The sequence below is a fragment of the Octopus sinensis genome, linkage group LG24 (assembly GCF_006345805.1).
Source record: "Octopus sinensis linkage group LG24, ASM634580v1, whole genome shotgun sequence".
Lineage (NCBI taxonomy): Eukaryota > Metazoa > Mollusca > Cephalopoda > Octopoda > Octopodidae > Octopus > Octopus sinensis.
In genome coordinates, this window is record NC_043020.1 from 19,774,848 (window position 1) to 19,797,299 (window position 22,452).

The 22,452-nt window shown below is 38.5% G+C and overlaps 1 protein-coding gene across 4 annotated transcripts in view; it reads right to left on the minus strand.

The window, feature by feature from the left end:
- Positions 1 to 277: 277 nt before the first annotated feature.
- LOC118767757 overlaps positions 278 to 22,452 on the minus strand; it is a 46,746-nt gene continuing 24,571 nt past the window's right edge. For all 4 annotated transcript variants that reach the window (XM_036512857.1, XM_036512860.1, XM_036512858.1 and 1 more), the window contains exons 6-7: positions 10,387 to 10,447; positions 278 to 467 (exon numbers count right to left, since the gene is read on the minus strand). In XM_036512857.1, coding sequence (XP_036368750.1) covers positions 345 to 467; positions 10,387 to 10,447 — 184 coding nt within the window. In that variant the 3' untranslated portion in view covers positions 278 to 344. The remainder of the gene's footprint in view (positions 468 to 10,386; positions 10,448 to 22,452) is intronic.

Genomic DNA, 22,452 nt, shown 5'->3' on the forward strand with positions numbered 1-22,452 from the left:
AAATGGTACTGAATTTTAACCCTAGGAAAATGTGTCGTTAACCAGCTGGAAAAGACATTTTCATGGGGTTAAGATGTAGTAACATAGTTTTATATAGAAAAGCCATGTTATAGTGGAAAGTATTGTTACTACTTATATCTCATGAAGAGATTTTAGAACTAAATGGAGAAAATTTTCCAGCATCTTATAGTATGGTAGTTCAGTTTCTTAATCAAAAAAAAGAAAGAAAAAATTATAATAATGAACCAATGCAAAATTAAAATACTTTATTATTATTCTCTTTTTTTTGTGTGTATGAGTGTAAGGTGAAGTTGTCTTCATTAAACATAATAATTATAATGATATTATTTAGCGAAATAGTAAACTTCTTCAAATGCCCGTTCTGGCATAGGGGGTTGATCATATGAAGTAAACTTGATTTCTATTGGCGAGTCTGGCATAGATTCTACATCTTGTTCATCATCTATCTGTTATGACAACAAAAGAAAAAATATAATGAAGACAAAACATTACAAAAAAAAAATCTACCAGATTAAAAAGAAATATATAAGATACTATGACATATGAAATAATGAAATGCTCTAGCTAAAAGATTTGTATGCAAGAGGCCATCTAGCTCAGTGATTCTCAACCAGGGTCCATATAAGATGTTTGTGGATCCATGCAACAAAAAAGTAAATTGGAGATCCGCAACAGAATATTAAGGGACCCTGAAAAAATTTTGCTTTCGATGTATTTCAAGAAACAGCCAAGTTTCTTTCTCTAACATTTTACACAGTTCAACCTACACAAGTTAGTGTGAAGAAAACAAAATAGGAATTTTGAAAGAACTGGTTTCATCCATTATTTTCTCACTTTTAAATATTTCAGTCAATGGGACTCTCATCTCTTCTGAAGAACTTGTAACTGACAAAATGGCAAAAAAGTAACCCAAAATCTCTTTAGACTCAGAAAATTCTTCTTCCCCCAGCATTTGCTGATCTTCTCGAATAAGACCAACAATGGAATCCTGTTATCACATATGGCTAGTAGACTTAATTTATTGCTCGGTTCAACACAACTAGCTGATCCTTGGGTGCCTTTAGCAGAGTCCACAGTTGAAAGTATCTAAGTTTCTGGTTTGAGAATACCTACTTTCTCCACTCACACTAGTCCTGAGAGCCCCGTAGAGGACCATATTCACTACCTTTTCTTCCTGATTAAATGGGCGCATAAGGATGCAAATTCCCATCTCCTTGGATTTTGTAGACAGGCAAGCTGCACAACATCCTCACAAGTGTCAGTGGGACAAAAAAAAAAGACACCTAGAAAATACTATAAAGTGGTTGGCATTAGGAAGGGCATCCAGCTGTAGAAACCATACCAAAGCAGATCCTGAGACATGATCCTTGGACCCATCAGATCATGTCAAACTGTCCACCCTATGCCAGACATCCACCCTAACATAGACATCAAACTGTCCACCCTAACATAGACATCAAATGATGATGATAGGGTGTATGTGTGTGTGTGTGTGTGTGTGTGTGCATGCATGTATTTCAACTAAACACAGCATTGCCACTGAATGCAGCATATTTGAGATTGTGTGTAAGAATAAGTCTGTGCAGTCAAAATAAAAGTTCAATGTTTAAATTTTTTCTACAAATATGAATATAATATCCTGAACATGTTCAATTTGGAGATATACTTATATAATGTTGTGATTCATTAAAATATCATGACACACTGATCTAATCAACTCAGCAAAGTGATTTTATGTACAGCATATTACATATGTACAGCACAATTACATTCACTCCTCCCACTCTCTCATATGAAGAGCACAATTACATTCACTCCTCCCATTCTCTCATATGTACAGCACAATTACATTCACTCCTCCCACTCTCTCATATGTACAGCACAATTACATTCACTCCTCCCACTCTCTCATATGAAGAGCACAATTACATTCACTCTCTCCCACTCTCTCATATGTACAGCACAATTACATTCACTCCTCCCACTCTCTCATATGAAGAGCACAATTACATTCACTCCTCCCATTCTCTCATATGTACAGCACAATTACATTCACTCCTCCCACTCTCTCATATGTACAGCACAATTACATTCACTCCTCCCACTCTCTCATATGAAGAGCACAATTACATTCACTCCTCCCACTCTCTCATATGTACAGCACAATTACATTCACTCCTCCCACTCTTTCATATGTACAGCACAATTACATTCACTCTCTCCCACTCTCTCATATGTACAGCACAATTACATTAACTCCTCCCACTCTCTCATATGTACAGCACAATTACATTAACTCCTCCCACTCTCTCATATGTACAGCACAATTACATTCACTCTCTCCCACTCTCTCATATGTACAGCACAATTACATTAACTCCTCCCACTCTCTCATATGTACAGCACAATTACATTAACTCCTCCCACTCTCTCATATGTACAGCACAATTACATTCACTCTCTCCCACTCTCTCATATGTACAGCACAATTACATTAACTCCTCCCACTCTCTCATATGTACAGCACAATTACATTCACTCCTCCCACTCTCATATGAAGAGCACAATTACATTCACTCCTCCCACTCTCTTATATGTACAGCACAATTACATTCACTCCTCCCACTCTCTCATATGTACAGCACAATTACATTCACTCCTCCCACTCTCTCATATGAAGAGCACGATTACATTCACTCCTCCCACTCTCTCATATGTACAGCACAATTACATTCACTCCTCCCACTCTCTCATATGAAGAGCACAATTACATTCACTCCTCCCACTCTCTCATATGTACAGCACAATTACATTCACTCCTCCCACTCTCTCATATGTACAGCACTATTACATTCACTCCTCCCACTCTCTCATATGTACAGCACAATTACATTCACTCCCTCCCACTCTCTTGTATGAAGTGCAAAAGTTTGAAACCTATGACATTCTCCAATCCCCACAGCAGCTGAATTTACTAAATTCTTTTTCTATCTTGCAAAATTCTTTTATCAACTCTGTTATGGATTAAATGTTGTCAACACAGACTGTTATTAACCATTCTAAGGTTTTGGATTTTACCCAAGATAATTCCCAAAATAAATACTATAACATGATTTCACTATATTTTGAATAAAGTATTCTTAAAAAGATGTTGACTATCTTCAGTCGGTTTGGGAATGTTGATTCCCTCAGAATTCTTGAATCCAAGGCATCCAGAAGATGGTTGAAGTGAATTCATAAGAATATGCAAAAAAATAATGAACAAAATATAGAAAATAATTTTTTTATATTGAGGGAAACTATTTTTTTCAAAATACTGTACTAATTTACATAATTATGGGAAATTAATTATTTTTCTAATCATTATAGGAGCAGGTGTAGTTGTGTAATAAGAAGCTTGCTTTCCAATCTCATGGTTTCAGGTTCAGTCCCACTTCATGATACCTTGGGCAAATATCTTCTACTATAGCCTGGGGGTGAACAAAGGCTTGTGAGTGGATTTGGTAAATGGAAACTGAAAGAAGACTGTCGCATATATATGTAGTGTGTGAGTCTTTGTCCCCCACTACCGCTTGACCACCAGTGTTGGTGTGTTTACATACCCAAAACTTAGCAGTTCAACAAAAGAGACTGATAGAATAAGTGCCAGAGTTTTAAAAAATAAGTCCTGAGGTCAATTTGTTTGACTAAAACCCTTCAAGGTGGTGCCCCAGCATGGTCACAGTCAAATGACTGAAACAAGTAAAAGATAAAAAATAAAAGACAAATTTTTCTCACTCCCTAGTTTAGTTCTTGGGACAAGTATATACAATGGTTTTAATTTTTCTATCAGATGTTCAAAAGAACAAAACTCAGTAGATGCAACAGGGAAAGATATGCTTCTGTGCCAAATTCCTGTCACTTAAGAGCCAAACAATGGCCTACAACGTGAAACATATACATTCACTTTTATATAAGGTAATAATTTTAAAAGCTGAGATACGATCTATTAGGATCATAAAAAGGGTAAGGAGTAAAGACCCCTTTCAGTCATGAATGACCATGGCATTGCATCCAGAATGTTACCCACCAAGGCACAAGTTTGGGCAAGGTTGTTTAAGGAAGACCAGCAGTCACCCATGTATACCAGCCTCTCCTCTCCACGCCACTGATGTTATCCAAAGGAAAGGCAGAAGCTGACACAGCTTGGCACCAGTGACATCACAACTCATTTCTACAGCTGAGTAAACCAGAGCAATGTGAAATAAAGTTTTTTGCTCAAGAACACACCACATAGTCCAGTCCAGGAATCAAACTCACTACCTCATGATTGTGAGCCTGATGCTCTAACCCCTAAGCCATGCTCCTTCACATGTTATGAAGACCATAGCCTGGCCTTTAACCCTTTATCATTCAGATCACTCTATCAAATGTAGAGATTATTTATTCACATTGTTTTGAATTAATCATGTATTATCTAGTAGCTTTGACATTTTGATGAAGTGATTGTTTATTTTAAGAATGATGTTGTAGGGTAGGTGTACGAAGCATGATCTGACCAGTTTAACCCTTTAGAGTTCAGATTACTTTGTCAAATGTAATGCTTATTTACTCATATTGTTTTAAATCTATTATTCATTATCTTGTAGCTTCAAGTTATATAAATGATTTCATTGTTTATTTTTAGCCAGTCATTGTATGGTACTTGTAAGAAACCCAATCTCTCTAGTCTGAGCATAATACAGGTAGAATATTTAGGCCGAATACAACTGGTTTGAATGCTAAAGGGTTAAATATAAACCAGATAGAATTTTTGGGCCTGGTATGGCCAGTTTGAATGCTAAAGGGGTAATGTAAGTTCATTGTGCTGTAAAAAGCAAAAAGGTATATTTGGACATAAAGCAATACCTCAAAACTTCCTTTCCCAACCATTGCACTATGGAAAAATATATATAAAAATGATGATAAATTACACATGACTCATGTGGGACTGTGTGGTAAAAATTTTGCTTCCCAATCTCATGGTTATGGGTTCACTTCCAATGTGTAGCACTTTAGGCAAATGTCTTCAAAAATAACCCTGGGCCGACCAAAGACTTGTGAGTAGATTTGGTAGAGAGAAACTGAAAGAGACCTATTGTGTTTGCGTGAGTAAATTTTTGACATTAAATGTTCTCTGGCCATGGGGAAATATTACCTTGCTTGGAGACAGACGAGGGTATATGACAGGAAGGACTTCTGGCCGAAGAAAGTGCATGTGTAAGGAACGCCGTTTGACCTATGCAAGCACAGGAAATTGGATATTAAAAGATGATGATGATGTTATGATATGAGAAACTTAATATAAAATATCTTGATCAAAACTGTATAAAAAGATATTAAAGCATAAGAAACTGTTAATCCAGACATGTTCTTTTTTATTCTTTCCATTTTCTTTTTTACTCTTTCCTTTTTGCTGAAGAGCAGGAGATCAAAACATCAAAAACTTTTCCATTTTTCCTGAGCATCAAACCAAACTAACACACCTTGTTTGTTGTCCCCTTACCTGTCTTGTCTTTCATTTTTTTGTACATTTGAACCATATAAAAAAAAATACTTGGATAAAATATATTACTGAAATTTAGGGACAAAAAGTCTATTCATCATTAACATCATCATTTAATGCCCCTTTTCTCATGCTGGCATGGGTTGGAGGTTTGAAAGGAACCAATGAGCCAGAGGGCTGCACCAAGCACCAATGTCTGCTTTACTATGGTTCCTAATGCTGAATACTCTCCTCCTCTTCATCTGACTCAAACACAGAACCCCCAATACCTTTCTTTCTTTTGATGACCCTTTCACAATTCCTTATCACTCTAGATTATTTCTCCCTTTCCTTGACCCTTTTCCCTCACATCTTCTATTCATTATGTTGAATAATCCTAGACACCTCCCTACATAATCCACCTAACCACTTTCCTATTCTGTACCCACCTTTCTCAATAATCCATTACCCCATAATCTATGCCCTTCCTCTGTTCCCTGCCATTCCCTTTCAATTACTGCCTACTCTGCTACTCTTTCCATTACCATCCTGTTCTAACTAGAAATCCGCCCCTCTCATATCAGTTACCCTCTTTTATCACCCTATCTAGAATCATTGCACCCTCTCTCATCTATTCAGTTTCAAATCTTAGTTTTGCAAGATGATCTCTATTGAGCTGGTACCATGTAAAAAGACACAGTACATTCTATAAAGTGGTTGGCATTACAAAGGATGTCCAGCTATAAAAACTATGCCAAAGTAGATGGTGCATACTAATTCCTCGACTCATTGAATTCTGTCAAACTGTCCAATCCATGCCAGGATGGAAGATACATGCTACATGATGATGATGATATGTTATATAGTATATAATATGGTACATATTTTATAGTATATATTACATAGTATATTACAGCATATATCATATAATATATTATATATATATCTGCTGAATTACTGCTGAGATGCTCAAAATATCTGGCAGTGTCGGCTATAGCCTAGTCACCCGTATAGTTAACCAGGTGATACACGAAGGAGTCATACCCAATGACTGGTGTAGTAGCATAATAGTCAACTGCTACAAAGGTAAAGGTGATGCCCTAGATACAAGTAATTACAGAGGTATCAAGCTGTTGGATCAGGTAATGAAGGTTACGGAAAGGGTCATAGCCCAACTGATTAGAGAGAGAGTCAACCTAGACGAGATGCAGTTTGGTTTCATGCCAGGGAAAAGCACCACTGATGCCATATTTCTGGTGAGACAGCTGCAGGAGAAATACCTAGCCAAAGATAAAACTCTGTACCTGGCTTTCGTTGACTTGGAGAAAGCCTTTGACAGGGTCCCCCCGTTCCCTTATCTAGTGGTCAATGAGGAAACTAGGGATAGATGAATGGCTAGTGAGAGCTGTGCGTGCCCTGTACAGGGACGCTGTCAGTAAGGTGAGGGTTGGCAACAAGTACAGTGAAGAATTCCGGGTGGAGGTTGGGGTCCACCAAGGCTCAGTCCTCAGCCCCCTCCTATTTATCATAGTCCTCCAGGCAATAACGGAGGAATTCAAGACAGGATGCCCCTGGGAGCTCCTCTATGCTGATGACCTTGCTCTAATTGCTGAGTCTCTATCAGAACTGGAGGAGAAGTTTCAGATGTGGAAGCAAGGATTAGAATCAAAGGGCCTTAGAGTCAATCTAGCTAAAACCAAAGTCCTAATAAGTAGGAAGGTAGACAAATCTCAAACGCCTTCAGGTAAATGGCCCTGCTTGATCTGTAGAAAAGGCGTAGGTAGGAACTCTATAAGATGCACCAAGTGTAAGCTATGGACACATAAGAGGTGCAGCAATGTCAAAGGAAGGCTAACTAGGAATATAGTTTTTGTATGTGGCAGATGCTCTGGTGCAATAAACACTGAAAATGCGCAGAGACCATCTTCCGCCACATTCTAGGGAGAAAAACTTGAAATAGTTGATAGTTTCCATTACCTAGGTGACCAAGTCAGTAGAAGGGGTGGGTGTGCCGAAAGTGTAACTGCTAGAGTAAGAATAGCCTGGGCAAAGTTCAGAGAGCTCTTACCTCTCGCTCAGAGTAAAAGGCAGACTGTATGATGCATGTGTGCGAACAGCCATGCTACATGGCAGTGAAACATGGGCCGTGACTGCTGATGATATGCGTAAGCTCGCAAGAAATGAAGCCAGTATGCTCCGTTGGATGTGTAATGTCAGTGTTCATACCCAACAGAGTGTAAGTGCCTTGAGAGAAAAGTTGGACCTAAGAAGCATCAGATGTGGTGTGCAAGAGAGGCGTCTATGCTGGTATGGACACATAGTAAGAATGGCTGAAGATAGTTGTGTGAAAAAGTGCCACACCCTAGCGGTTGAGGGAACCTGTGGAAGAGGTAGACCCAGGAAAACCTGGGACGAGGTGGTGAAGAACAACCTTCACTCTTTAGGTCTCACCAAGGAAATGACCAGAGACCGAGACCTTTGGAAGTATGCTGTGCGCGAGAAGACCCGGCAGGATAAGTGAGGCCATAACCCATGGCCCCTACCTGGGATGTAGTCAGTCCACCTGTGCATACCTTCCTTCTTGGGACACATAACTCTACTTGTGAAGACCTGTTGAGGCAAGTGAAAATCAAAAATCAAAGAATCAAATCAAAATCGATGAACATCAATGGAATTTGTAGTTTTGTGGTACCATTGCCGGTGGCACATAAGAAAACCATCCGAACGTGGCCGTAGCCAGTACCGGATCGACTGGCCTCCTTGCTGGTGGCACGTAACAAACACCATCCGATCATGGCTGTGCCAGCCTCGCCTGGCCTCCGTGCCGGTGGCACATAAATAACACCATCCGAGTGTGGCCGTTCGCCAGCCTCGTCTGGCACCTGTGTTGGTGGCACATAAAAAGCACCCACTACACTCACAGAGTGGTTGGCGTTAGGAAGGGCATCCAGCTGTAGAAACACTGCCAGATCTGATTGGCCTGGTGCAGCCTTTAGGCTTCCCAGACCCCAGTTGAACCGTCCAACTCATGCTAGCATGGAAAGCGGACGTTAAACGATGATGATGATGATGATATCATAAAGTATATAGTATGTTATATATATAGCAGAATAATAAAAAGAAAGTTCTTGGAAAGTTCTGGAAAAAATGAGTAGAGATGGCTTTTGGTGGGGCAGATCATTTTTATTTTAATCTTAATAATGTTTACACAAGCTTCGAGTAGCCGTTTTCAAATTGAAAAATGTCTGTTTTACAAAAGATTTTTTTTCTTACAAGTATCAAACTGAAAATGGCTACTTGAAGCTCAAAACTCATATCAGAGTAACTCACTGTAAACATTATTAAGATTAAAATAAAACTTATCCCCATAAAAAAGCCATCTCTGTTCATTTTTACAAATATATATATATATAGAGAGAGAGAGAGAGTGGGGGGAGCTTGTTTTAGTCATGGCTGAATAAAGGGTTTCTGCACCTGAAAAGTCCCTTTCTAAGATGTAGGTTTGAGGAAGCTTTTATTTTGTGACAGTCCAACAGTTGGCCATGCATGGAAGTCTATCTCTTCTTGCCACTAACAGTATCCAAGGAAAAGGCAAGGCTCATACAGCTTGGCACTAATATTATTGCAAGCATTGCTGCTAGAACATGAAAGCCAGAATCAGAACCACAAGGCATTCAGTCTGACATTTCTACAATTTCACCAATTCACTGCTCTGGATTAGTATTGTTGTTATTGATCCTGAAAGGATGAAAGACCAAACTGACTTTAGCAGGGTTTGAAACTGAAATTCAAGAACTTGGAACAAATACCCTGAGATATCCTATCTAACTCTACCTTAACCCTTTTAGCATTCACATTACTCTGTCAAATATAATGCTTATTTATTCACATTGTTTTAAATTAATCCTGCATTACCGCTTGGCTGATGTGACTGGTTATCTTTAGAATGATATAGTAGTGTAGGTATACAAGGTTGGATCTGGTAAGCTTTAACATAGAATGGGTAGAATATTTGATTTGGATATGGCTAGTTTAAATGCTAAAAGGTTAAGGTGAATATTAAGGAGATGAAGTGGAATTTGAACTCAGAATGTATGGACAGATGAAATAGCACTAAGCATTTCACCTGGTGTGCTAACAATTCTGCTAGCTCACAATCTTTGGATAATATACCATGGGATATTTGTTCCTACGATGACACTGGTGTGGTCATCCTTCATTTTGGTGAGGACATCTTTCCATGTCAGTAACATGGGGAGGAGAGAGTTCCATGCATGAGCAACTGCCAATCTTCCACAAATAAGACCTTGCTCAGACCTACACATACATTTGCAATTCAATGATAAGCCTTGATCAACAGAGGCTTCTATACAGGATATACTTTTGGGAGAACATGGTACTCAAATAAATGCCAAGTCTGGAAATAAATGTAGGCCATTTGTTAGAATCTGTCAAGTTTTGCTTTATGTTTTCTCACCTACAATCTGTTAAAGAAGAAAATTATGGGCTGATTTTGATAGCATTTATAGTATTGTCAAATTATAAATGCACAAAACATTTTTGCAATTACAATTATATTCACAATCTCAATCATACACATTCATAACCACACATGCACAACAACACCTGCACCTTCATATTCGCAATCACATACAGACCATCATGACAGACACATATTTCCAGTTACACACACACACACACACAAATGAACATTCAGTTACATACTCATATTCACAATAACATACAAATATTTGCAGTGAGATATACACACGTTTACAGTTACACATATAACACATAAATTCAATTTCTCCCTATTTCTTCCACATACACAATACACCAAGAAGGTACCAGAAATTACTTACCTCAAATGAATTCAAGGGATTCATTTCTAAACCAAAATCAACTTTATGGTGTTTTAAAATTCTATAAATTAATTAATTAGTAATAATAATAATAATAATGATAATAACAATGATGATGATGATGACGATGATGATGATGATGATTTCTTTATTCATCACTAAGGGTTCATACAAAGACCAAAGACAGTACAGGACAATACAATATATGATATGATATGATTACATGAAGGTATATAAACAGTAAGATAACAAAAGCAAAAAACTAAAATTTCAAACAAAATATTTCTCAAAATGAGGGAAACTGCTAAAGGCTGTCCATGGAAACCCCACAAAACCAGTTGCCCTGACCACTCGAGCAAGTGCCCTCTCCCCATCCTCTTCTCTCACTCAACAGTTGTATGCTCAGTATAGGCCCATTCACTCAGATGATTCTAGCCACATTCACCCATCTTTCAACAAATAGGTTGGAAGGCAGGATTACTCTCCCCACTTTCAATTTCCTTTTCAAGTGGAATTTGAGAAAATTGATGAGGATTTGACTAAAAAGGAATATATTTGCCTTCAGCCTTTTCAATCTACTAAAGGCCACCAGACAGATAAGGTGGTGGGATGATCTTCAAGATAAACTCAGCAGATAACCAAATTTGCCCCACATCTGACAGCATCCTACATCAATGTTGAACAGCATGGACATGCCTCTCCAGGTGCCAAACTGCAGGCCCACTGACTTTTATTGGTTGATTTTTTGCTCCTGTCACTGCCTGGCATTCATTTAGGGCAGTGCCAATCAGGTCTACGTGTCTGGTGTTTGACACTATGACATGGTGATGTCATCTGCATATGCTGACACAGTTATTCCATGCTCTAGTTTGCACGGGCTACCCCTCAATGTCTTCAGTTTCTGTATGCACTGACTCTAGTTCTAGAGTCAATACATACAGAAGAGACAAGAGGGAATAATCTTGACAAACTGAGTGCATCATACCAATTGGTTCTGATAGTCTACCACTCACCCAAACAACCAAGCAGATACCACTATACCCTGTGACAATCCCGCCACAGAAGACAAGACCAAATATGACTGATTTGAGAACAGTTGCAAAGTATTGGTATTTAACCCTATTAAAGGTATTTCATTGATCAGGACCAAACCCATTCCAGGTTCTTTACCTGGCCTCTTTATTATGTATTGCATGAAGTGGAGGTTATTTTGGATGGATCTTCTTGGGATGGCAAATATTTGCAAATCACTAATCAGACCATCAACAACAAGCACCAACCTCTTTACTAACGCCTTGGCCAAAATTTTGCCATCTACTATAAGCAGAGTTGTGGGCCTAAAATTTTCTATTTGATTCTCTTTGTATGGGTTATTTCTCTACCAGCTTACTGCCTACTACTACTACTACTACTACTACTACTACTAATAATAATAATAATAATAATAATAATAATAATAATGATGATAATAATGGTTTTAGATTTTGGCACAAAGCCAGCAATTTTGAGGGTGGCAGTAAGCCAATTACATCAACCCCAGTGCTTAACTGGTACTTATTTTATCAACCTCAAAATCAATCTCAGCAGAATTTGAACTTAGAATATAAAGAAAAATGAAACGCTGCGAAGCATTTTGCCTGGCTTGTTAACAATTCTGCCAGCTCTCTGCCTTAATAATAATAATAATAATAACAACAACAACAACTAGCTGGACACATGAAAAAATAAAATGTAAACATCTGTAAGTTGTGTGCAGGTGCCATGAAAAATGTTTCAATATTGTGACAGTTACAGAATATATTAGGCTGTCAAGAAAGTTCTTGCGGTTTTTAACCTTTAAATTCAGATGCACATATCTCGGCTCAAACAAAACTTTATTAATTGAAATAAACACCATCAGAATAACACACTTTTACCAACGCGAAACAAGTTTATTTACGCCAGTAGTTTAAAAATCTTGCGTTCTGGTGGCAATGAAGTGGTTGAAGGTGTGTTTGGCATCATCTTGGTTTTTGAAGCATTTCTCATGCAGGAAGTTGTCAAGATGCTTGAAAAAGTGGTAGTCGGTAGGCGAGAGGTCTGGTATGGAAGATGAGGCAGAGTTTCATAGCCCAATTTGTTCAACTTCTGCAGGGTCAGTTGTGCAACATGCAGCCAAGTATTGTTGTGGAGAAGAATTGGTCTTTTTCTATTGACCAATGCTGGCTGTTGTTGTCGGAGTTACTTATGCATTTCATCCACTTGCTGACAGTACTTCTCTGCCGTAATGGTTTCACCTGGATCCAAAAAGCTGTGATGGATGAGACCAGCCACAGACCACCAAACAGTCACCATGGCCTTCTTTTGGTGCAATTTTGACTTCAGGAAGTGCTGTGGAGCTTCGTTGGCATCCAACCACTGAGCTGAGCATTGCCAGTTGTCATAAAAAATCCACTTTCCATCACAAGTCACAATCCAGTCAAGAAACAGGTCGTTCTTGTTGTGTAAAAGTGGGGTAGATGACACTTCAAAACGGCATTTTTTTTGGTTGTTGTTCAATTCATGCGGCACCCATTTCTCAAGTATTTTTGTTTTTCCAATCTCTTTCAAGTGATTGGAAATTGTCGTATACATTATGTCTAATTCAGAAGCAAGCTCTCAAACAGTTGTGCATGGATTGGCTTCCACTAAGGCTCATAGTTGATCATTGTCAACATCTGATGGCCAACCACTACGCTTATCATCTTCAAGACTCTCGCCACCACTACAAAATTCCGTGAACCACCATTGTGCTGTACATTCATTAGTGGTTCTGTTGATATTGCAAGCTGTTTCAGCAGCTTTTCGGCCTAGCTTGAACTGGAATAAGAAAATTGTGCGAATTTGCTTATTGTTCATGTTGTATTCAACATTCCAGAAAAAATGGCCTAATTATTCAAAAAGAAAAAGAATAACACAATTGGATAGAGCGAAAATGGGCTTTAAATGACATATAAAGTCAAAGTAATTTAACGAAAATTAATTTGAAAATACATCATTTAAAACCAAAATTAAAAATTCCACAAGAACTTTCTTGACAACCTAATAGAAAGAAATGTAAAACTGATAACTATATAATCCAACCAAAATATCTGTTACGCAAATGTAAACAGAATTACTATTTAACCTTAAAATACATCGTACATATTCAAAGAAGCTTCTTAGTTTCGTGGTACGGAACGTTCTTCTGGTATTCTTTTATTCATTTACTTGTTTCAGTCACTTGACAGTAACCATGCTGGAGCATTGCCCTTTAGTCGAAGAAATTGACCCCTGGACTTATTTCCTGTAAGCCTGGTGCTTATTCTATCAATCTCTTCTGCTGAACAGCTAAGTTACAGGGACACCAACATCAGTTGTCAAGCAATGGTGGTTGGGGGACAAACACAGACACATAAATATATATACATATATAAATTCACTCATGAGGCTTTGGTCGGCTTGAGGCCATATAGTAGAAAATACTCTTTAAAGTAGAGTTGAATTTCGTGTATCCACCTGTTAGCAATTTTTCTCCCCCACCCATTTTGTAGGGGTTATTACCCATTTTTCTGGGTTCTTTTCACAGCTATATCCTGTTCGAAATTTGCATTAGTTTTTGTATGAAATAAAAAGGGGATGAAGGGCTCGTTTGTAGTTTGTAGAGAAAACGTTAAACATGCCTGAAAAAAAAACATGGTCTTTCCCCACCTACTAAAAGACATGAAGAACTATGAAAGAGAGTGAATAAGTACCAGGGGTGGGGGAAAGAAGAGAGAACTAACACTCAATCGTTCTAGAACTTCCAGAATAAAAACGTAAATACCTGAAAGACTTTTCCCTCTATTCATTGCTAAATGTCTCTCCACTCTTCTTCATTGTTAGAAGCAAAGAAGCTAGAAAAGATCGATCGTATTTCAGTCTAATTGTCATTATAATTACTGAGGCTTTCCTTTCTCTGTCTCTATCGCTTCACTCCTTTTCTCTACGGTTTAGAGTGAAGGTACGTGGCTCAGTGGTTAGGGGTATTCGGCCCACGATCGTAAAGTCATGAGCACGATACACTGCCGTGCGCTGTGTTCTTGAACAAGGTACTCTTATTCACCTTGTAATTCAAAGGGGCCAACCTTGTCACATTGTGTGAGGCTGAATCACCCTGAGAACTATCTTATAGCATGCATGTCTGTTGAGTACTCAGCCACTTGCGTGTTAATTCTACGAGCAGACCGTTCCGTTGATCAGATAACCAGGAACCTTGTCGTAACCGACAGAGTGCCATTTTTTAAAAAGAGTGAAGGAAGAGGAAATGTTTCATATCGTAAGGCAAAAATGTTGTGTGTTTAGTATAAGAAGTGAAAGCTAAGATGAAATAATTGCTATTCCACCATGTATTCGCCCTCGTCTCACACTCAGTTTGATAACAACAGCCTGTGCATCAGTGTTTATCTGGGGATTTGGTCCCTGGATCTGTGAGACCCACAAAGGCATAGTTTCGGTTGTAGTAGCACAGATTTCCGTAAAAAACTTTTATTTTTTTACATAAGTAATGAGAGCAAAAGAGACTAAGAGGAAGCGATTTTATGACGAGAAGGTTTCTCTTTGAAGTCGGCCTGTGTGTGTTTGATGGGGTGTGGGAGACAGACAGTATGTTGTGTAAGTGAAGTGCTTCTGTTAGTGTGTGCGAAGAGACAGACATACATATACACATACACCGAGTAAAAAATTACGATGAATCGGCCATACATACATACATACATACATACATACATACACACAAACACATACATAGATACATACACACACAGACATACATACATACACACACACATACTTACACACACACACACACATACATGCAGACATACATATACACATACACCGAGTAAAAAATTACACTGAATCGACCATACATACATACATACATACACACATACATACATACACACACGCATACATAGATACATACACACACACACATACATGCAGACATACATATACACATACACCGAGTAAAAAATTACGATGAATCGGCCATACATACATACATACACACACATACTTACACACACACACATACATAGATACATACACACACACACACATACATGCATACATATACACATACACCGAGTAAAAAATCAGTTATCTCTCTCTTTCACACATTACTCTCTCTGTCTCTTCACACACACTAACAGAAGCACTTCACTTACACAACATACTGTCTGTCTCCCACACCCCATCAAACACACACAGGCCGACTTCAAAGAGAAACCTTCTCGTCATAAAATCGCTTCCTCTTAGTCTCTTTCGCTCTCATTACTTATGTAAAAAAATAAAAGTTTTTTACGGAAATCGACGGAAATCTGAGCTACGACATGCGAAACTTCGCCACCCACAAATGCCGCTGTTAGGACCGGATTAACACCCATAATGACCCTAATGACTAAAAAGATTTTCCTGCCTCTATATGGGATCTTTTTTCGTTTTCTTCCAACCACTTGAAGGTTTGTCTTGTTCCAGTTCACTGAGCTGGCCAAAATGAGTTGTAGCTATGATTCAAAGGGGCCAGCCTTGTCATATTCTGTGTGAAGCCGAATCTTCCTGAGAACTACGTTAATGGCAAGCATGTCTGTGGAGTATTCAGCTACTTGCAAGTTAATTTTATCCTCTTGTGGTAATGAAAAGTGGAAGTGACATCTAATATTTGCTGTAGTTATTTAACAATGTCTCTACGTTTCTGTATCAACTTTTCTTTTGATCTATGTATCTACTGTCTCTCTCACTTTCTCTGTGTCCCTCCTCTCTCCTGCTTTTAATTTAACAATGTGTGTATGTATCTATGTATCAACTTTCCTTTGGATCTATATATCTACTTTTCTTGCGATGTGATAAACATTTAAAAACACAAAACGAACACAGTCATCACTCACTGTCTCTCTCTCTCTTTCTCTCTGTCCTCCTCTCTCCCACTTTGCCACTCACTTCTTCCTTTGAAGTAAGTGTGACACATACCACAGGTACATACACACCAAAACAACAAGTTGGCATATTAATAGTATTGATAATAATAGTGGTGGTAGTTACTAAATTACTGGCACAAAGCCAACAATTTTGAAGGTAGGGGATCAGTTGATACCGTTGACCCCACTACTTTATCTTATCAATGGATGAGACACAAAGACAGAAGATAGACAAAAAGTGAGGATTTACATGGGAAATTGAATGACTAAAAAGTAAAGCATGAAATACAAATATATATAAATAGTATACAAAAATTAAATAATGAAGCAATCCTAAAACAGAGAATATTTAAGGCCAACAGAGAAACACAACAGGTCTAAAATTGCAATAAACACCAACAGCAAATGCCTGGCCTGATCAAAGAGGAAAGTGTTTGCCCTCAAACCTTCCAGTTTCACCCATCACACAACTTCTTTTGCTATAGTGATCAACCAGAGGAATATTACCTTCATGACCCAGTTAAAGGAGGGTGGTGTGACAATCATTTCATCCAACACAGAATCTCTTTCACTATAGTGAACAACCAGAAAAAAAAATTGCTTTTCTGGCCCAGTTAAAGAAGGGCATGGGACAATCATCATTATGTCCTCAGCTGATAACTGAATCTATCCCACATGCAAAAGCAGCAGTTCAGGATAACCTCACAAGTCAGCAATGCCGAGACACATGCAGAATGGGTTAGTTATACATTACCATCTTAAAAAAAAAGATATATTAGGTAATACAAAAAAATATATAATGAGCTTACATTTAGAAAAGAAGAAAAGAAGAGCTAGAAAGCAACAAGTAAAGAAAGACTGCAATGTAGACAAAAGTACATGCATAATACACAGGATAATTCACAAGACATCAAAAAAGTGAATTGTATAAAAGCCATAAAGTGCAAAGGATGTAGGAATAGCATTGGTGAGTTTCAGGAAGAATCAAATTTTTTAAGGATGCAATGTCCTAACAAATGATGCAGATAATTTATTCCATTATTCTATTATAGTCAGGTTCCAACCTGGGCCACAGCAACAAAGTCTACCAGCCACACTTCTCAGTCCAACTTCACTGCTTTGAGGGCCAAATAATGTGGAGAGAAAACTTCCATCCACTGTGTCCCTAGGTGGCAGACAGGGGAAAGGCATTCAGATACGAAAGTTTGCTGTGAACATAAAAATAAATAGTCCTGGACCAAACATACCTAGAGGAGTAAACCTCAGTGATAAAAAAATCACAGTCTTGAATTGTGGAAGGTTGTTATGCAGTGGAGCAAGCTTCAACAAACTGATTCATTGGACCTACATAATTTCTGCTTCACCAAAGGAGAACTTGTCTCTACTAATGAAGAAATACAATCCTCAGGCGGAGTACGTGGCCCCTGTCAGTATTAAACTATTAAAAGGCCAAAATGACATGGTTCACTGATTACTCCATGTTTTAACAGATCAGAACATGAAACAAAAATGTTGTCCAAGATATATGTTTGAAACAAATCACATGGGACAATGTAGGAGCCTCCACATGGTTGCATGACCTGACAAAAACAGTAGCTTAATCTTCCTCATATTATGCTCTCTTCTCTAAAAAAAAAACGATACATTGGATAGTATGAACAATATAGTAGAATAATAGATTAATTGGTAAGTGGAGAGAAGAGCAACTGTCCCATATGAACCAAATGCATTTTGTTTGCTTCTGCTGTGGCCAGCCACAATTTTAAAACATGCAACCAATGAAACGGCCTGCATGAGGTCATTCATCATGCTAGAAATATGAATAAAATCTTCCCCAGATCACATTCTGCCATCTTAAAAAAAGAGAGAAGAAAAACAGAAAAAGACACAAGGATAATGTAGTCATAAATACACAATACCTGAAATAAAACATGATTTAGCCATGGCTAGAATGTCTTTGATGATAGGTTTGTTGACTTAAGGTAAAGCAATAACAACACCAACAACAGTAGCAGTCGACTGACAAAAATGAAAACTGGAAAGTGGAGAGGGTCTATGTCTTCCTGGCTGTCATACAGCACCTCCGATGATAACTGCGCGTTAGTGTGGATAATATGGCTCTTGATTTAATATATAAACAACAGGCTTCTTTCAATTTCTATCAACCAAATCCACTCATAAGGGTTTGGTCAGACTTGGCAGAAGACACTTGCGCAAGGTGCCATGCAGTGAAACTGAACCTAGAGCCATGTGGTTAGGAAGCTCTTACCACAGAGCTATGCCTGTGCCAACTCTATGTTTATTTATACATACACATGCTCACACACACACACAGAGAAAAATATAGGAAACTATTAATATACACAATACATACAAACACAAGAGAGAGATTACTACTTTTATATTTAGCAACTGTAAATAATAAATTCACAAAAGCAATGTGGTATATATATATATATATATATATATATATATACACACACACACACACATACATACATACATACATACATGTACGTAAACACACACACAAACACTACACCACTGCATTATGCATACAAAATTATAAAAGACACTTACCAAAAGATTATGCTTGTATAATTGAAGGTACGGCTACTTTGATTTTTACCTGGTGACAGTGGTATGTTGAGAACTAAACTCTTATTATGGCTACACAACTAAGTAACCAGAGAATTCTGGGATATCTCATTGCCTTATTATAAACAACTGAAATAGATTTCCCAGAAGTTGAAAATTTATCTTTAAACATGCATTAATGTCGGTCTGTAATTTCTTATCTTAAAGTAAGTGGTGGAGGAGGAGGCCAGGCCATTAAGGAGGAGGAGGAGTGTAAGGAGGAACAAACAAATACACAAGAAATGAAACCACACATCCCTTTCTTCCCATGAAAACAAGGATTCCAGTGACTGTGGCCAAACTGGGTATTTTCAATTATATCAACCCTTAACCTGTACTGCACTTAAATCTTCATTCTATTGATATTATGCTAATAGTTCTAGGGTCAGTCCTACTGCATGAATGACACCATAGGCAAGTGTCTACCACGGCCCTCGGCCAATCAAGGCCTTGTGGGTGAATTTGGTAGATGGAAACTCAAAGAAGCCCTCTGTGTGTGTATGTATGCGTCTGTCTGTCTATCTATCTATATATATATATATATATATATATATATATAAATGAAAAGCTTGCTTCCCAACCACATGGTCCCAGTATTACTGCATGACACCTTGGGCAAGTGTCTCTTACTGTAGCCTCAGGCTGACCAAAGCCTTGTGGATTTGGTAGACAGAAACTGAAAGAAGCCTGCCATATATATATATCATCATCATCATTTAATATCCATTGTCCATGCTGGCCAGGGTTGGATGGTTTGACTGGGCTAGCACACTGGAAGGCTACATCAGATTCCAGTCTGATTTGGCATGGTTTTCTATGGCTGGGTGTCCTTGCTAATACCAACCACTCCAAGTGTGTAATGGGTGCTTTTATGTGCCATTGGCACAGGTGCCATTTGTGTGACACTAGTGTCTGTCACAACTATGATTTTGCTCGTCTTGATGGGTCTTCTTCTCAAGCATGACATAATGCCAACAGACATGGTCATTGCCTCCATGAGGCACAACACTGAAAAGGAACTCAGCCACTTTGCCTCTGTGAGGCCCAACATTCAAAAGATGTTCTTTATGTGCCACCAGCACGGGTGGACTTAGCTTGACAGGTTCTCTCAAGCACAGCACATCACCAAATTCTCGGTTATTGCCCCTGTGAGGCTCAAAGTTTGAAGATCATGCTTCATCACCTTGTCCCATGTCTTTCTGAGCCTACCTTTACCACAGGTTCCCTTCACAGTTAGAGATTGGCCCTTCTTTACACAGCTGTCCTCGTCCATAAGCATCACATGACCATACCAGCACAGTCATCTCTCTTGCACATCACATCTGATTCCTCTTATGTCCTCAGCTCTCATAGCCTATCTTTCATTGCCATGGGCTATGACAGCTGAGGACTTGTGTACGCTTGAAAGAAATGAAGTCAATATATATATCATCATCATCATTTAACATCCACTATATATATATATATATATATATATATATATATATATATATATATATATATATATGCATATATATATATATATATATGTGAAATAGAAAGATGAATAATCTTGTAGCAGATTAATCAAAAGTTTAACCGATACCTTGGTAGCAAAAATCACAGCAGAAAACAGCACGGTTGGAGGTACAACCATATGGTGTTGCAACCGTGCGTTGGTGCGGATAATTGAAATTAAAATATTATTGGTGAATTGAAGAAATGGAGCTGAACGAAGATTGAACAGAAATCGTTTTATTTCATTCTACACGTGTTTCGAAAGGCACAATTTACCAAAATCCGATTGAATATATATATATATATAAATGAAAAGCTTGCTTCCCAACCACATGGTCCCAGTATTACTGCATGACACCTTGGGCAAGTGTCTCTTACTGTAGCCTCAGGCTGACCAAAGCCTTGTGGATTTGGTAGACAGAAACTGAAAGAAGCCTGCCATATATATATATCATCATCATATATATATCATATATATATATATATATGCCATATATATATATCATCAGCTGTGTAAAGAAGGGCCAATCTCTAACTGTGAAGGGAACCTGTGGTAAAGGTAGGCTCAGAAAGACATGGGACAAGGTGATGAAGCATGATCTTCAAACTTTGAGCCTCACAGGGGCAATAACCGAGACACAATAACAAGACACAATAACAAGACACAATATGGTCTCATTATTCAATCGGATTTTGGTAAATTGTGCCTTTCGAAACACGTGTAGAATGAAATAAAACGATTTCTGTTCAATCTTCGTTCAGCTCCATTTCTTCAATTCACCAATAATATATATATATATATATATATATATATATATATCAGAATGGATCAGAATGGAAATCGATCAATGGAAATTGCAGATGTGTTACCAGTGCCGGTGGCATGTCGAAACTCTACTTGTGAAGACCCGTTGAGGCAAGTGAGGATCAGAATGGAAATCGATCAATGGAAATTGCAGATGTGTTACCAGTGCCGGTGGCATGTAAGAGAACCTTCCGTTTCGCGACCGTTGCCAGCACCGCCCCGTTCGTGTCCGTTGCCAGCCTCGCCTGGCCCTTGTGCCGGTGGCACATAAAAAGCACCATCCGTTCGTGGCCGTTTGCCAGCTCTGTCTGGCACCTGTGCGGGTGGCACGTAAAAAGCACCCACTACACTCACGGAGTGGTTGGCGTTAGGAAGGGCATCCAGCCGTAGAAACACTGCCAGATTTGACTGGGCCTGATGAAGCCTTCTGGCTTCACAGACCCCAGTAGAAGCGTCCAACCCATGCTAGCATGGAAAACGGATGCTAAACGACGATGATGATGATGATGATATATATATGCAAATTCTCTCACCCTTATTAATTAATATATAATATATATATATATATATATATGCATATATATATATATATATATACATATGCATTTTTTCTTAGTACTGACCTCGTCTGCTAGCTGACCACTAGTCTCGCCCTACCTCACACGCCTACACACAGACGCACACACTAACACACACATATTTTTTTGTTTTTTCATCTCGCCTCACACACACACATACACACATGCACATGCACACACTCACACATACACACACATCTGTTGGGTTACCAACCTTGTCTCCACTCTTTTGCCTTTAAAAACCCACTTTGCTCTTGTTATCGTCAACATCCGCCTTTCACCATGTGCAACTCGTAAACACCAGTCGTCTTTTTTCTCTTTCCCTGTTGCCCGCTCTGGGATCTTTCTCTCTCTCTTCCTTCTTTATGTTTCCGACGAAGAGCTCCGCTCGAAACGTCATACCTCCCTGCTTCCATCTCCTGAGCGCCTATTAATAATAATACTGTAATTGTTCCTGTTGTTGTTGTTTTGTGTTTCCCTTTTGGATTAAAATTATACCACTGCGCGCCTACACGGACCCCTGTACCTTGGATACCAACTCTCGGATTTTTTGCACCTACGGGATTGTTACCATTCTTCCTGACCTACGGAT